At 37.2% G+C, this 17641-nt stretch overlaps 1 protein-coding gene across 1 annotated transcript in view; it reads right to left on the bottom strand.

Moving 5' to 3' along the window:
- Window positions 1–17641, bottom strand: part of CDH8 (cadherin 8) — a 386699-nt gene that overhangs the window by 191583 nt on the left and 177475 nt on the right. Inside the window, exon 4 of the mRNA XM_027119709.1 lies at window positions 11586–11705. Coding sequence (XP_026975510.1) covers window positions 11586–11705 — 120 coding nt within the window. The remainder of the gene's footprint in view (window positions 1–11585; window positions 11706–17641) is intronic.

Raw genomic sequence — 17641 nt, 5'->3', positions numbered from 1 at the left:
TCTATTTTAGACTCCCTTACCCAATATTCCTGAATCATCCATATTTATATGAACCAATTATTCTCATTATTCAAGAACGTTGTTTACTTTTTCCTCTTTAATTTCATGAAATTCAATCCAATCCTTCAAATAAAAACAACCCATAATAATAATAATAATAAATCAACTATCTCATTCCCTTACATCTTTTCTTCATGGCACTTTGGACAATAAACAATATCCAATTGATGTATTTTAACATAATTATTAATGTCGAAATCTCTCTAGTTGTTCTGTAAGCTCCAGGAAATCAGGGCCATGTTTACCCCATTCATCATTTTGTCCCTGAGAGTGGAGGTGATCAATAAATATCTATTTACTGAATTGAAAATAAACATTAATATAAAAGAGGGCATTAAAATGTTTATAGAGTCTCTCTCTTCTTTTTCTTCTTTTTAGTTTCTGGACTCATTGACTTTTCACTGTTGTTGGGTTTTTTTTCCCCCAGTCCTCTCTATTAGGACATAAAAAGCCTAATGCAGCAGAGCTTGCAGTCAGACAGATGTGGTCAGGAAACCAGCTATGACTTTTACTACCTGGACAGCCTCCAGAAATTAATTTGCCTAGAGTTTTATTTCCTTTATGTAAAATGAGGATCATAGCACCCACTTCACATGGTCACTATGAAAATTATAGGAAATGGCACATAGTAGATGAGCAATAAATAGTACCTTCCTTCCCTTTGATTTTATAAACAGAATATAATACACAGTGTTACGTGCCACTGCCAAGAGAGGTCACTGCTTCTGGAAAGGGAGACATAAATGGACACAATAGTGTTATGGACTAGTCTTATGTAGCATCTATGAGCACATCCTTGTGTCCTTGGTCTGTCATAAGCAATGTCACACCGAATGGTTCCAAATAATCAAATGGTCAGATGCTAATATATATTAAATATGAGAATATAAATATATACTCTAAGCTTCTAGAAGCACCCATTTTTCAAATCCAAAATTCTCTGGGATCTGAAATTGACAACATCTAAGTCTTTCTGAGGAAGCCCATTTTCTAACCACGCTCATCCTTGATTTAATTGTCCATGTTTATTGGTTAATTTATAACATGTTTCTTGTACAACTATCACAAGGAACGCACAGTGCTAGGCACATAGGTGCAGAGTGAGAACTAGACAGGATTCCCTGTAATTACGGTTGAAATTTTTGTTTTTTGGTAGTCTTTCTTATAAAGAAAAATTGTGGTCTTTCATGCTTAAGTCCAGAGGAAATTATCTCACAGGAATGTTTCTAGAATTTGACTTATAAGGAAACAGATGAAATATTTATATACTCCTTCTAATGCAGCCTCTCAGTGGATTCCTATCTGTGCACTAGACCTATCTCAGTTGCTTTAAGAAGAGTGGTGTCCAGTATGAATTAACCCCCTTCTCTGAGCTTCCAAAATCATATATATATAAAACCATAGATAACATTTTATGATATTTAATACACTATTTTCCAAACTAGAACAGTTGAATGTTAGATAATCCTTCTTTGGGGAGCTATATCTAAAGTCACATTTGCTAGAGTATTTTAAAGCAATTACTGTGCATCAGTAACGTGTTCAAAATAGTCTTACGTGCTGGGGACGCAGAGTTAGGCCAAAAGGATGGAGTGCGGTGGGGATGGAACTATACAAATAACCTGCTATCCTTAAACAAAAACACCAAAGGGGTGTTCATATGTGTGTGTGCATTTTTGAATACATAAGGTTAATCTTTGATATCCTTACATAAACCATGCTTTGCTATAAAATCAATGAAAACACATCTTGTCTTTCTTCCCTAAGCCATTTTGAAATTCAAAGCTATATTTCAAAGGAAGAAAGAGTACCACCACAGAAATAGAAACTACAATTTATTTCTGCAGGGACATGATTCATAGTAAGCTGGGAAAAAAAAAAAAAAATCCTGATCCTAGCTGGTCTACGCAGGCTGGATGGGTGTCATGGGGGAGTATTTGCTTCTGCTTCCACCTAAACCCATCCCAAAGCACCCCAGTGTGACAGCAGCTGTAACATGTTGAGGACTCTGTGTAGTTCAGGCTTTCTCTTCACCATGCACCTCCAAAGACTTTGGTTTCTCTGAAAATACATCACTTTGATTCTACCTATGGTCAGCACTGGACAGCTCCCTCTGAGTTTAAAAAATGTTCAAAGGTGTAAGTAACATGACAGTCACACTTCTTTCAGCTTACCCAAGTACGTATAATTGTTCTGGGTTTGGGGGGGAAGACTGGGTAGGGAGATTATTTTTAGTAATCATCAAACAGTTTTGTGACCACAACACTTAACCCACTTTACCTCCCTCAAGAGACTCCAGGCAGGGAAATAAATGATTGTTAAGTCAGTGTGTGCAAGCAGCAGGCTGATATACTCACTGGGATATGAAAAATTAATCATCAGCAAGACTACGGAGGGATAGCATTTGTTGAGAATACTATCTCTAAATACTGCGCAGATTAGAACATTAATCCATTAGGTATTTAAAATGACATTTTGTCATCATCATATCATCATTTAGTTGGAACTAAAACAACACAGTGAGGTTTAAATATAGGTACAGGTGGCATTACACACATTAGATTCTCATTACTCACTCATTAATTCATTCATCCATTTTTTCCAACAAATACTGATTTTGAACTATATGTACCAAATACTTGTCACCTGCCTGACTTTGGCCATATTATTAAACCTCTTCATAATCCTCATCTTTAATAAGACATTTAAAAATAGCTACTTCATATGGGGTAGGGATTTTACAAGAGTGCAAAGACTTAGTTTGTTTGTTGCTGCCTACAATTTTATTGAGCATCCATTTGTGGTTCTTCTACCTGAAATGTAAGGCATATGATAAAGGAACTGTCTTTCTCTATACAGTCTTTTGGCCTTAAACAAGCATAAACTCACAAATTGATACTTCCTCCCATCTTTAGTTGCTCTGAACACGTATCTGTGTGTTTCTGTGTGTGTGTGTGTGTGTGTGTGTGTGTGTGTGTATGTTTGAAAGGGATGTCTCTAGGCTTGTATTTTTTCCTCGAAAATTATTTTCTGTATAAAGAGAATATAAATTGGATGAAGAGTGCATTAGGAGGATGTCTCCACAGGTGAGAAAAGCACCCTTTGGTTCCCTTCCCAATCTTTCTGTCTATTGGCTTCATGCCTGAGGTTCTTCAGGGAGAACCCCTGTTCTTTCAGGAGGCTTAGAAGAGGTTCCACATGTTACAGAAGAAGCTGTACCTGCTCCTTCCCCACCGTTGACCACCCACTTCATTGGAGAACTTGATCTGGGGTGTTCTGTAATTTTCAAAGTGAGTCAGCTGTGAGATGGGTGCTTTTATCCAGCACTTAGAAAGGGGTTCTTTATCTGCTATGATGAAACTGACCCAGAAAATTGGTTAAGCCAGCTTCCTCCCTCTCCATGTCACTCTTTCCTTTCAGTCAAACTTTCCACTCCAAATCCAGAGGTTTTAATGGAAACAGATGCCTTGTATTAAAGAATGCCGAAGTACCTTTCTCTCTACCATTAATGCAAAAGCTTTGGGTTGTTCTAAGAGGAAATGTCCAATCAAAAACATCACATTTTGTTTGATTCAATAAAAATTAAAGTATAAAAATAATATTCAATAAAGATACAGACCTACTAGAGAATGGACTTGAGGATATGGGGAAGGGGAAAGGTAAGCTGGGACAAGGTGAGACAGTGGCATGGACATTATACACTACCAAATGTAAAATAGATAGCTAGTGGGAAGCAGCTGCATAGCACAGGGAGATCAGCTTGGGGCTTTGTGACCACCTAGAGGGGTGGGATAGGGAGGGTGGGAGGGAGGGAGACGCAAGAGGGAAGAGATATGGGGACATATGTATATGTATAACTGATTCACTTCGTTATAAAGCAGAAATTAACACACCATTGTAAAGCAATTATACTCCAATAAAGATGTTAAAAAAATTAAAAAAGCAAAGAAAAGCTGTATTCACCAGCCACTATGACTTTGACAGATTTTCAATACTTAAAGAAAAATTAATAATAATAATATTCAAGGTAGTCTAAATTTGTCAAGAGCAAAAGCAAAGTATGGAGTATATGCTTTTTTCCCCTCCAATTTCATGAATGATTGGAAACAGCATTATAATCAGTATTTTTAAAAACTGGATACTTAGTCCCAAGAGGAGATGGTACTCGGCCAAAGTCATGCAGAAAATTAAAAGGAGTTTGGATTCCTAAATTACAGCCTCAATTTATTTTACATAGAAATGTCTCTTAAAGTAAAAATCTTCTGATACCATTGAGGAAGTGAAAGCCACTGAATTTCTCAATATCACCTCCTTATCCAATTTTTCCCCTGACCACATATCCCTTTGATTTCCTTTGCTAAAAGGCCTTATTTAACCATTCCCCCTACCCCAGACCAATCACCTATTAAAGGATGCAGTTTTTCAGGACACAACCTTTGGTATCACTACCTTTTAAAAGGCTTCTTTTAATCTCCTCTTTCCATAGTAGTTGGTTTAGCTGGCACTCCTCTCCGTCCCTATGTCATGAATTCTGGCATGTGTCCTATGTTATCACACCATTTTGAGTGCCCATATACATCTCTTTTAGGATTTATCATACATGACATTGCACCCTCAATGCCTGGCACATGATTTATCAGAGTGTAGACTAAATATGAGTTGATGTGAATTACAAAGACATTCTCACTCATCAGTGCATATCCTGGCATTGTTGGGCAGCCTGAGTTTATCTGAATATTTCTTCTCAAAGGTCTGTACAAGAAAATCCTTTGGCCAGACCCCTTGGCGGTGGAAATGATAATCTATGTAATCCTGATTAAAAAAGAGACCTTGTATGCTTGCAATTTATCACTTTGGCTCAGAAGGTAAAACAATGACTCAATTCCAAAGGCATTCCATGAAGACTCTATGTATTATCTTGATTTTTAGGAAAGACAACCATTCATTACATGGATTTTTTTTCCCCAAGGAGTATTTTTTTCCTTAGCTCATGTTTACAGGTTCCACTGAGACAAATGTTATTTGTATCCAATGAAGAAAGATGGTCTGAGTTTCAAAAAAAGGTCAATGAATTAAGTTAGTTTATTTTTACACTGGTCATTTTTCATACCCTTGATTGCCTGGAGGAAAGTTTAGACTGTGCTGCAACTTCACCCTGATTTCTTTAGATAATTAAGCATTTATTATTCACTTGCCTTGCATTTTATTTAGATTTTCCATCTTCAATCATTTAGGATGGACTGCAACTGTTTTCTCACTGCTGTCCTCAAATTAGTAGCTTTTAAAATAAATGTCACATTTCTCCCTGTCTGTGCCCAAAATGGTACAAGCAAACATATGGTATTGGGGGTAGCAGGGAGAGGGAAACAAAAAAAGAGAAAACATTTATAGAATACAAATAAGCTATTTTCAGCCTTCTGAAGCTATTCACAAAAATGACAATTCATTTTATAATACTACCGCCTCACATCTTATCTGACACCAAACTGCCTCATATGTCTATGTATAAAGGAGACCTGGGCCTGCTTCCAAGTTCTATAGGTCCGTTTGTAAACCAGTGGCAGCCCCAGCCACAAGCTACAATGAGTGGAAGTCAAGTTGTGGTACAGGAGAATGCTGAAAACCTGGATCTTGCAATCAGAGAGACTCACTTTGAATCTTGCTTCAAACACTTTGTGTAATAAATGTATCAATTCTGATCCTCTGTTCTCTCATCAGTAACACAGAGATGACATTAGTACCTATCTCAAAATATTGTGTGGAATAAATTAAATTAAATTTGATAATGCATGCAAACCCAATTAGCACACTGCTGAGAACATAATACGTGTTCAATAAATGAGGTGGTGGTTGTTCACATTCTTGTTTTTATTTTTCCTGTTGTTTATAATTTGACAGAGAGTTTGAGTTAAAGAGGGGGAAGGCATTTTTACCTTACTTTCTCTGAAACACAATTTTGTCAGTTGCAAAACTGAGACATAAATTCTTCCCTCTATATTACTGTGGTTTAGAAACACAGTAATATTTTCCCTTCTTTACTGTTATTATTATTATTACTATCACAGTGACCTCTGGAATAGGGAGATATATTAATAACCACTCCTTCCTTCTGCAGTGGCCCCTGAACCTTTCTATCTTAACATCTAATCTAGAACTAAATCTGGGCAAGAATTTATCGCTGAATCAAGGCTCATTTTTGCAAGTACCAGAATAGCATTGCATTGGCTAGACACTTAAGACATAGTATGAGACTTGGAAATGACATGAATTTTAGTCTTAAGTGAATCTCAACAACAACAACAAAAATCACATGTGAGATTACAATGGTGTTCTTCTCACCACAAAAATAGAAGGAAGACAGGCTGGAAAGCAAGCTGGATTTCCTACCTGGTGCTTCACACATCTTCTCCTTGAGCTGTGGCAAGCTTTTCTCTTTCTCTTTATTAATTTGTTCCTTACTTCTATCCTTCCTCCCCACCCCAACCTCTTCTTGCCTTCCTATCTCAACTACTTATTGAATGACTTTAGGGGCCAAACACTCTGCTAGGCATAGGGATGCAAAATGAACAAATTAGACAAGCCCCATTCTTTCATGAACTATACATTCTAGCATGAGAACTGACTTAGAATTACAAACAAGTCAATTACAAGATAATTACTGATTATGAGGTGCTCAAAGAGGATGATAAACAGAAAAAATGGCAAATCTTTCTTCAGTCTTAAGCTTATACCTAACACAGGAGGAGAAGCTCTCCCTCCGACAGAGTGATTGATGTGTTATATGGCAACAGGAAATAATTCCAGAAAATTAGAAAGTAGCAAGCAAGGGGGCAGAACTTCTCTGTTCCAAAGTCCAGAGCTCTGTTCTTAGCATTCTTGTGAGGATAAAACAAGACACATAAATGTATTCTTGTCTCCTATGCTCTGGTTTCCTTTTCTTTACTGAAAATATTCTAGCATCAGTGACCTGCTGACAGTGGTCAATGGGCAATCTTCTTTATAAAGATCATCCCACCAAATGATTCTCCAGATAGAAGCCTGGAGTCCTACAATTCAACCCCGTTCAGACACTATCTACCCAGAGGTAGCATCAGGCTCCACAGGCTGTCACCCATGCTGACCAACTGATTCAAGATCACAGTTTCCCTCACCCCCCTTCTTGGACTTCAGACTCTAGTTGCAAGTCTAGGTTGTTACTTGTTCTTCTGACCAACTGGCTATAAATCAGAAGTCCCCACAACCCCCTCCTTGAGTTCAATTAATTTGCTAGAGCTCTTAAGAGAACTCAGAAAAACATTTCACTTCCTAGATTATCAGTTTATCGTAAAAAGATATAACTCAGGAATGGCCACATGGAAGAGATGCATGGGGCAAGGTATGGGGAAAGGGTGTGGAGATGCCATGCTTTCTTCAGGTGCCACTCTCCCCAAATCTCCACCTGTTCACCAATCCAGAAGCTCTCTGAACCCCATCCTTTTCAGATTTTATGGAGGCTTCATTATAAGGGCAGGACTGATGAAATCATTGGCCATTGGCAAAAGAGTCACACTCCAGCCCTTTTCTTTTCCCCAGAGGTCTGAGGGTGGGACTGAAAGTTCCAACCCTTTAATCAGAACATTGGTTCCCTAAGTCACCTGGTTAACACAACAAAAGACACCTTTATCACTCTCACCTCTTAGGAAATTCTAAGGATTTTAGGAGCTCTGTGCCAGAAACTGGGACAAAGACCAAATATACATTTCTTGTTATAAATCAAAATAGCACAATAGCCTTTTTTTCCCCAATAAATGTACCTATTAACACTCCTACTATCAGTTTTTGACTAATTCACCAAGCACATACTAATTTTATGTATTATTGTTTTAAATAAACATCACATTCACAACGTTTTCTCTTTTGTTTTTGCCATGCCTTGTGGCAGCCACAGAGGCCTACCGCTTGGATTTCTTCTCAAGAAAGAACTTGCCCAAGAGTGCAGTTAGCCGACAACCTCCAGCTGAGGCATTTTTAGGATCGGTTTTAAGATTCAAGTAGAGGACCTACTCTTCCCAGACACATCCCAGCCAATGACTGTGCATGGCAGGTGATAATAAAGCCTGGTCATTTGTGTGTACCATGAGACTCCTTTTAAGAGAAATCTTTGTTCCAGGGACCTCTATGGGTTTGGCCAAGATGCTGTCAAATCTACATTGCCTTATCCTATGTCCTCTCCTCCTAACTTACATGGGTATGAGATCTGTCTGCATCACAGTATGATGGGCTTCCCTGCCTACTTCTGTTTCATCTCTGATATGGATTGAATGCTTTTGTCCTTCTCCAGATTCATACACGGAACTGTAATCCCCACTGTGATGGTATTTGGAGGTGGGGGCTTTGAGAGGTAGATCATGTGGGTGAAGCCCTCATGAATGGTATTAGCGTTCATGTATAAAGAGGCCAGAGAGCCAGCTTGTTCTCTTTCCAAGAGGATAGGAGAAGTCAGCCTCTGCAACCCAGAAGAGGGTCCTCACCGGAACCCAACCATGCCCACGCTGATCTCAAACATCCAGCCTCTAGAACTCTAAGAAATAACTTTCTGACTCTTATAAGCCACCCAGTTTATTGTATTTTGTTATAGCAGCTGGAACTAAGACAGTGCTTCTTCTATCTTTCACAGTCATTAACCCCCTAGCAAGTCACTTGTTTTCCTAACTCCACCTCAGAGTCTATTTCCCAGAGGACACAACTGGTACACATCGTTTGGTCACCAGGAAGGGTATTTTCTTTCCATTTACTTACAAAATAAAAAATCCAAATGCTCACTGGTCTTTGTACATTTTTTCCTATATTTTTCTAATAGAAAATATTAAAAAGTATTCTGAATCTGTTTCTGTGTTTATACACACACACATACATTCATACCAGTTTCATTTTTTTTTTTTTTAAAGAGAACAAAGGCCTCAGAGATTGACAAATTTAGATGCTTTGGGAACAACTAACACTCAGTTTTCATTTGAACACACTCAAGTGTAATTACGCACACATTTACACAATAAGGTTTACATTTCACTCACACATAGTGATGTTTCAGCTAAAGAACTTAGGCTGACTTTATTATTAAATTTAGCCTCTATTTCCTTCTGCATTGTGTCTGCTTTAGTTAAAAACCTCAACTTCACTCAACCAATATTTATTAAGCAACTATTATGTATATGCTTCAAGTATCATTTCTCTCCATTACATTTTCCACAATAGTACCAGAATAACTTTCTAAAATATAAGTCAGATAACTTTGTATATGTCACACTGGAAATAATAAGGCTAAAATGAATGTGTTGAGATAAACACTCATTATGCTAAGTAAAAATGTAAATCTTAAATGATGCTGACAATATTTAATTAAGCAAATGGCAGTATATGTCAATGAGATTTAAAATTGCCCAAATCCTCTGACTTAGTAGCGGGCTTTTATTCTCTGTACTTCATGGTAAGTTATTCTTAAGATATAAATTATTTAAATGGCATCATCATACTTCCTTGTATTTATGTTGAAAAAAAAAGTCTGTCTGCCAAAATGGATTGTGAGATACTTGTAGGCTGAGATTAGCCTTTGTGAATTTCGTCTCCTTATATTTAATTTAGCACCTGGAACATAGTGAATGCTGACTGGATGTTTGCTGGATTAATATCCATTGCTGATCCAAAGATACAAACTTACAGTTATAAAGTAAATAAGTCCTGGGGATATAATGTTCAGCACAGTGAGTATAGTTAATAATACTGTGTTGTATATTTGAAAGTTGCAAAGAGAGTAGATCCTAAAAGTTTGCATCATAAGAAAAAAATATATATAACTACGTGTGGTGATGGATGTTAACGAGACTTACTATGATAATCACTTCACAATACATACCTATTATCGAATCTTTATGTTATACATCTGAAACTAATATACAGTTATGTGTCAATTATTTCTCAGTATATTACACTGTAAATGGTGAACTTTTGAGATTCCAGTAAACAAACAAATAGCCAAGGAGCAAAGGAGGAAACTATTCAATTCCCCTTAAGCAATTAACACATTTCTGTTTTGTGGAAGCCACTACACCGTAACTATTGCCTATGAAAAGAGAAGTTCAAAGATATCTGACATTGGCTTTGAAATTAAGGACCTGGGTGTGAGTCCCAACTCTGGTCCCAACTCTCACTGTGACTTTGGCCAAGGAATAGGACATCTCTGGACTTTTTCTCTTCCCTCAAAATTCAAAGCTGACTACCTCCTCTACCACTTCCCCAGGGTCATCAAAGAGCACAAATGAGATGAAGTTTATGGCAGACTTCCTCTTTCACTGAGGAAGAAAATGTAATTATGCCCCTAATTAATGTATTTTACAAGAGCTCTTTCCTGTTTCCAAATCTAAATTCAATTTTCAGCCATGACCCATTTATGTATAAATGTACTTTTTCCTCACTTTTAAATGCATGAGGATTTTACTCTTTGAATTAGAAAAAAGTGAGGAGAGGCTTTAAATTTTTAATTTAATTAATAATTGACTTAATGGTAAGACATGGAAATTCATCTCAATATTGCTGAAAACTCATGAATCAAAGAAACAATATGTGTATGTGCCCACATACTGAATTTTTCTATTTGGAGGTCTGCAGACAAAACCACCAGATACAGAAGAAAAGCACACACAAAAGATGGTGTTATATATAATAACTGTAAAATGTGCTATAAAAAAACAAGAGGATAAGTGTGACAAAATGGCTTACTCTCTTACCTCATTGTTAAAATTAAACAATAAAAGATATATCTTCATTTACAAAAACTATCATTTTATGAAGTTATGTTCCAAATCATTAAAAATAGTTTTTTTTGTTTTGTCTTATATTTTAAATAACTTATTTCCTGTTTGCTAAAATCTATACCGTTGGACTCAGGATACTGGTGGGGTTTAATATTGGCAAGAATAATAATATCTTCATAAGACCTCTAGTGCATAGATATCAGTATCCTGTTTTACAAATGAGGAATCTAATAGCAAATGTAATAATATCCACACATGGAATGATTACCACATGTCGTGTACTGTAGGTTTAATATTTATTGCTTCATCTGATCTTCATCATAAGGCTATAACGAAGGTTCCACAGCACTTTATAGATGTGTGAGTTGAAACTTAGAAAGCTTTATCAATGTTACTTGCCAAGCATCATGCAGCCGATAACTAACTGTATTTATTCTTAAATCTGATATTTAAGTCTGCCTGCTTTATAAGCTCATTTTCCCAGGGATGAACAATGGTGCCAGGCCATCTGTTAAACAGGTGATACTCTACAAAGGATCTGCAATTCATTTTAATATGTATCAAAATGATCATCAGGCTTGCCATGTACCTCCCATTGCACAGGAATAACACATTCAAAGGTTATTGATAGGCAGTGAAGTACTTAACCATAACATTTCATAATCCACATCCCAAGAAAAGTATTCTCCTGAAGCAATGACATGGTAAATAGAATTCAAAATTTAGGCCACAAACCTGTTTCAGGCTCAATGGAAAAATAAGGTTGCCCTTCCAAGATACTATAAACCAACTTCGCACTGTTTCCATAAACTGGGTCATCAGCATCGGTAGCTGTTACATTAGTGACAGACGTACCTAAAAGAAAGAAAGAGAGAAAATAATAATTAACACGTCGTTCTTTGCCAAGAACTAAATTTTGTCAAGCATATTATACAGAAATCCATGTGTAGGAATAAGAAGGAAAAGAAATCATTTTAAAAATATGGAGATAAACTACTCTATCATAACTTCAATGATATACAAACCTTTTAAAAGAAAGAGTACTGCTAGGTTAGAGTACTATATAAAGATAGCTCTTTTAGAATTGGTATTATTTAAGATTCCTTTGTAGTTTTCATTTAAAGATACCTATCAGATTCATGTGGGCTTAGAGAATATGAAAAAGATACATATCAAAGAAATATGAAACATAAGGTTAATAATATGATGGATATAACATGTAGCACTTAAGTTTTGCAAAAGCACAACTGAATGTACCTGGAAAAACTGGCTGCTGAAAAAAGTTGTGCAGAAATATCAAAGGAATATTTTATCCCATTTTATTTAATTGCTCAGAATATAAAATTATATTGGAACTACCAAGTAATCAACATGTTTAGATAATTGGGCCTATGGATAACAGAATCAAAACCTTAATTTTTTCCCAGATTAATTTTCTATTTTTATTCACTCATTCATTTAGCAATTGAACACATTCAGCTTGCCTGATATAAAATATATATATTACAACAAAATCTACACTCAAGAAGCTTACAGTTTGGTGGTGGGAGGGAAGAGGAGGGAAGAGACAAATGTACCTAGACATTCAGCTGAATGCAATAGCCCCAGATTTGGATCCCTCACTTAATCCAGCACAGACTGGATACGGTCAGGGACAGCTTTCTGAGAGGCAGTGCATTTGAGTGGAATTATGAAAGACAGGTGGAGTTTAACCAGGAGAAGAAGAGCAGGGGAGGAATTCTAAACAAAAGTCAAGCATAAGTAAAAGCAAAATAGTCTGAGAGACTGAGGGAAATTCTGGGAATTGCTGAAAGTGGGGAGAAATTGGAGAAGTCTGGTGTGGGAACAGAATCATGTTCTATGAGGGCAGGGTCAATGTCTTCCTCACCCAGTAAGCGTCAGACATATAATTATCGAACATATATTTGCTAACTGATGGACGAATGAATAAATTATCTGATGATTTCATGACAAACGGTAGGTAGCTATCACAAATGAGTTTCCTAGAAATAGATTCTAAGATGAAAATTTCTTGAATTTTTACTGAAGAGTCTCTTTGATCAACATCTGTGGGAAAGTGAAAAGGACAAGTCTGAGCAGAAGGAACACTTGGGCAACGATGCAGCTACAACACAGACCTCAGTGGTCTCCCCTCTAGAGCTGGAATAGTCATTGAGGAGATCCATCCAGGACTTTATACTCTGGCACTGACCAGTTATTGGCTGTGGGAACCTCCCTGAGAATGGAGGCTTGGCCCTGGTGCAGGGAGCTATCTTCAGCTGAGGGATCATCAGCCCTGAGCTGTCAATTGTCAACACTCCCAGCAGCTTAGGGAAGAGTGTTTTAAACCTGAAGGGAGTTGAGGGTGGATCTGAGCAGCATTTCTCTACGTTTGCTGAAACAATGTAGAGCCTTTGCAAAATCTTGCCAATCGAAATCTTTCTGAAGTGTTTTGAATTACAGTCACTACAGAGGACAATGTAATGATATTTGTCAAGCAGTTGATTGTCCTGTAAAATTGGAATTTTTACTCAGAATGATGATTCAGAAGTGCTACAAAAGTCTACAGTCAGAAATAAAAAAATGCTCTGAATGTCAATTGTGTAATACATTCCACCAGATACTGGGAACGGTATCAAAAAAATAATTAATAAAGACTCACTTTCAAAGGTAGCTCATCAACGAGCTGGTGAAATGAGGACATGAAAGTACAGTATTTGCAGTTATTTGAATATTGTGTGGGATGGAGAAGAAATGGAGGAAAAACATTCCAGGTGAGAGGAGGATAATAAGATAAAAGTGACTAGATTTTTCTAGGAGGAGAGATGTCTGGAAAAGCCAGCCATTAAAGCTAAGGTTGGAGATGCAAGCTGAAAACAAAATACAAGGGCACGTGAATGTCAAGATGGGGAGAGTTGGCTTCATCCTGTAGGAAAGAGAGAAAATATATCAGTTAGGGATCAACCCTAGGTAGAAGGCTCCTCCATTAGTGCTTGCAGATTCAGTTGGAGGCAGAGATATAGAAGATTAGGTGAACAGATGAGTTATGTGGTTTACAGCAATAGTCCAGTTAAGAGGTGACAAAACATTGACACTGGGTAATGACAATAAATATGGGTCTCAACGCTTATTTTCTTGTTTTGGTCCTTGCATTAAGTTTATCTAAAATGTTCAACTGGGGGTAAGCTGAGTAAGATTTTAAAAAATGAATTGCAAGAAAAAAGATTCAAGAATTACTGAAAGAAGTGAGTTCAGAGACTGATCAGAAAGGGTGAACTCTTCCATGCAGAAGACCACGCAATAACTTTTTTGTTTTCCTTTGTTTTGTTGTGTATTTATTTAGATTTCTTTTAGGAGAAATGATCTTCCCCCATTATGAAATAACACATTATCAGGAAAATAAAGTCAAGCTCTATAATCTGTATCATGCTAAGTTAGGCAGTGTGAGCATTTTGTACCAGGCTCTGTTTAGGCTGGAAAAAGAGAAGTGACAAAGTAAAAACTTTCTGTCATCAACAAATTTACCTTCTAGTGAGGGACTCTAAAATTAAGAAATGTCTTCACAGAGGGAAAAAAAAAATCTAGATAGTGTCTGAACAATGACAGTATCTCTGCATATATTTGTGGGGTGAGTGTATTTGGACAGAGTAGCGTGGGGTTAATAGTTTCATAGATGGAATAGTTCCATATGGAATGTTCTGAAACAAGTACCTCTTTCTCTTTGGACCAATCACTTAACTTGTCTTAGCCCCAGATTTCAAATTTACAATGAATATTAGAGTTACTGTGAGGGTCAAGCAAAATAATATATGTAGGGGCTAGAACGGAAATTACCACATGCTAAGCCTGTGAGTATCACCTCTGCTCATGGATTAGAATCTAGCTCTGAAAAATATTTAGATCCCTAGGGTTCCTTTCAGATCTGTGGGTTGGCAATACAGGGATGAGGGTGGGATACTTTTTAAAGTCTTCTCAGGCAATCTGATGTAAAGCCACAGTTTAGAACAACTGGAGTGGGCACCAGACTTTTAAAATTTTAACTTCACTCTTCTCCATAGAAGCATTAATTTCTACCCTGATTACCGTGAAGAACTTTTGCTCAGATTTGTATATAAAACGAAGTAATTTTTAAACCACTCCTACTGCATAAACAGTCATGGAGATTATTTCTTATTAAATAGAAGTTGGGGGGCTTCCCTGGTGGCGCAGTGGTTGGGAGTCCGCCTGCCAACGCAGGGGACACGGGTTCGAGCCCTGGTCCGGGAAGATCCCACATGCCGCGGAGCACCTAGGCCCATGCACCACAACTACTGAGCCTGCGCTCTAGAGCCTGTGAGCCACAACTACTGAAGCCCACGCGCCTAGGGCCTGTGGTCTGTGACAAGAGAAGCCACCGCAATGAAAGCCCGCACACAGCAACAAAGACCCAATGCAGCCATAAATAAATAAATAAAAATTAAAAAAAGAAGTTGGGGATAGTTCCTTAATTTACTGTTACAAGACTGATGAAGATTACATCTATTTTCATTAGTTAGTATAAATTTATATTATCTTATTATGAGAGGACTCCTATCACATTACCTAACATTGAGGCAAGAGTAGGGGACCATTTTCTCCATCATTTACACGCTCTGCTCTGTGATTCAGTTTTTTCACATACAAAAACAATAGTTTTTATTCTTCAAACCTCAAAGTTTTATGTGAGGATCAAATGAGATACTAGTAAGTAGAGAGCAGTGGCTGAGAAGATAAATTTGAAGTCAAACTGTCTCTAACCAGAACACCTGTTTTATATTCCATCCTCAACTTTTACTAGTTCTGTGTCCTTGGCCAAGTAACAAAACTTTTCTAAGTTTGGATTCCTTAATAAAAAAGGGAGGTGACAGTAATTGTTATATCCTAGGTTTATTGAGTTAATTAAATATAATAATTTATGCAAACAGTATAGAAGAGTTATTTACTCAATATTTCTGAGAGCTTATTGTCACTGTAATTACATGTACATTATGTGTATCTACATGAGAGATTGAATAATAAACTAGTCTTTTACAATTTTAAGTGGTGGTGGATGTTGTAATTTATAATTAAGTGTAGTCCTGCCTAGTCGTTATAATAGTAGCTTATTTCCGCTGGAGAGGATATGGAGAAAAGGGAACCCTCCTACACTGTTGGTGGGAACCTAAGTTGGTGCAGCCACTGTGGAAGAAAGTATGGAGGTTCCTCGGAAAACTAAAAATAGAATCACCACATGATCCAGCAATCCCACTCCTGGGCATATATCCAGACAAAACTGTAATTCAAAAAGAGGCATGCACCCCTATGTTCATAGCAGCACTATTCACAATAACCATGACATGGAAACAATCTACATGTCCATCAACAGAGGAATGGATAAAGAAGATGTGGTACATATATAACAATGGAATACTACTCAGCCATAAAAAATAATGAAATAATGCCATTTGTAGCAACACGGATGCAACTACAGATTATCATACTAACTCAGGTAAGTCAGAAAGAGAAAGACAAATACCACATGATACCACTTATACGTGGAAACTAAAATATGACACAAATGAACCTATCTATGAAATAGAAACAGAATCAGGGACATAGAGAATAGACTGGTGGTTGTCAAGGGGGAGGAGGGTGGGAAAAGCATGGATTGGGAGTTTGGGATTAGCAGACGCAAACTATTATATACAGAATGGATAAAAAACAAAATCCTCCTGTATAGCACAGGGAACTATATTCAATATCCTGTGATAAACCATAATGGAAAAGAAAAAAATAATAGCTCATTTCCTTAAATTTGGAAGAGGAAACACAAAAAGCTATTCTCAAATGTATTAATATGTTCTTGTCTTTAATAAGAAAGTGACTTAGAAAACACACACACATACACACACACACAAATCTCACATTCTCTCATCCAGTCAATTTGCTCTGTGGTATAAAATTGCTGTGCGTTCAAAAATACCATGTATTTTGATGTAGCCAGCACAAGACCAGGCACTGGACACATCCTCAATACAAGTTTCTCAATGTTATTTGATTGAATATCTCCCATATTTGAGTGTCATATCTCCCCGTCCATGCAAATCCCACACGCTTCCCAAGAAGAACCACTGGGCTGGGGACTGTAACAAAGCTAAGACAAGCTTTTACCCACATCCTCCTCCAGGATATTTCTGCCTGTTGTCTGGCTTCCCAGGAAATCCACATCCTTCAACTTCAGACACCTGGAAATGCAAAGGCAGCACTACTTTCCGTCAAGGATGATATTTCTCCTAATAGTGATTCAAGACTGTTGATGTACCTGTACACTGGAATAAATGTGTGCAGAGGTTTTGTGGATGCATTTGTCAAGTGATTACCCAGAGGGGGAAAAATGGATGCTTTGAGGTTAATCTTACAGCAGAAAAGATTTCTAGTCAAGCTGCGGTATAGGCTTCTCCATGGAAATGCATGCAGAATGCAGACCACAGAGGCAAATTGAAAAGTGTAAACCTTGAGGGATAATGTTTCTTCAAAGCGGCAAGTGTTGGTGTGTGATAAATAGGACCCTGAGTAATACCCAGGAAATATAACAACAGGATTCTCTGTTTGTGTTTTCATTTGGAACTGTTTTTGTCCCTTTGTCGAGGATACAAGAGACTCATTTAGCTAGTGACTATAAATTTGACACTGTGCCATTTCTCCAAGAAAGCCCCTATTATAATCCAACTTGATGCTGATCCTAATTATAATAATATAGCTGTTGTATTTCCAGCTGTTGTCAATAAAAATGA

The sequence above is a fragment of the Aethalodelphis obliquidens genome, unplaced genomic scaffold, assembly GCF_003676395.1.
Source record: "Aethalodelphis obliquidens isolate GAN/ISIS:26980383/991018 unplaced genomic scaffold, ASM367639v1 scaffold20, whole genome shotgun sequence".
NCBI lineage: Eukaryota > Metazoa > Chordata > Mammalia > Artiodactyla > Delphinidae > Aethalodelphis > Aethalodelphis obliquidens.
Note: the sequence above shows the minus strand (reverse complement) of the source record. Positions and strands in the feature narration are given on the sequence as shown.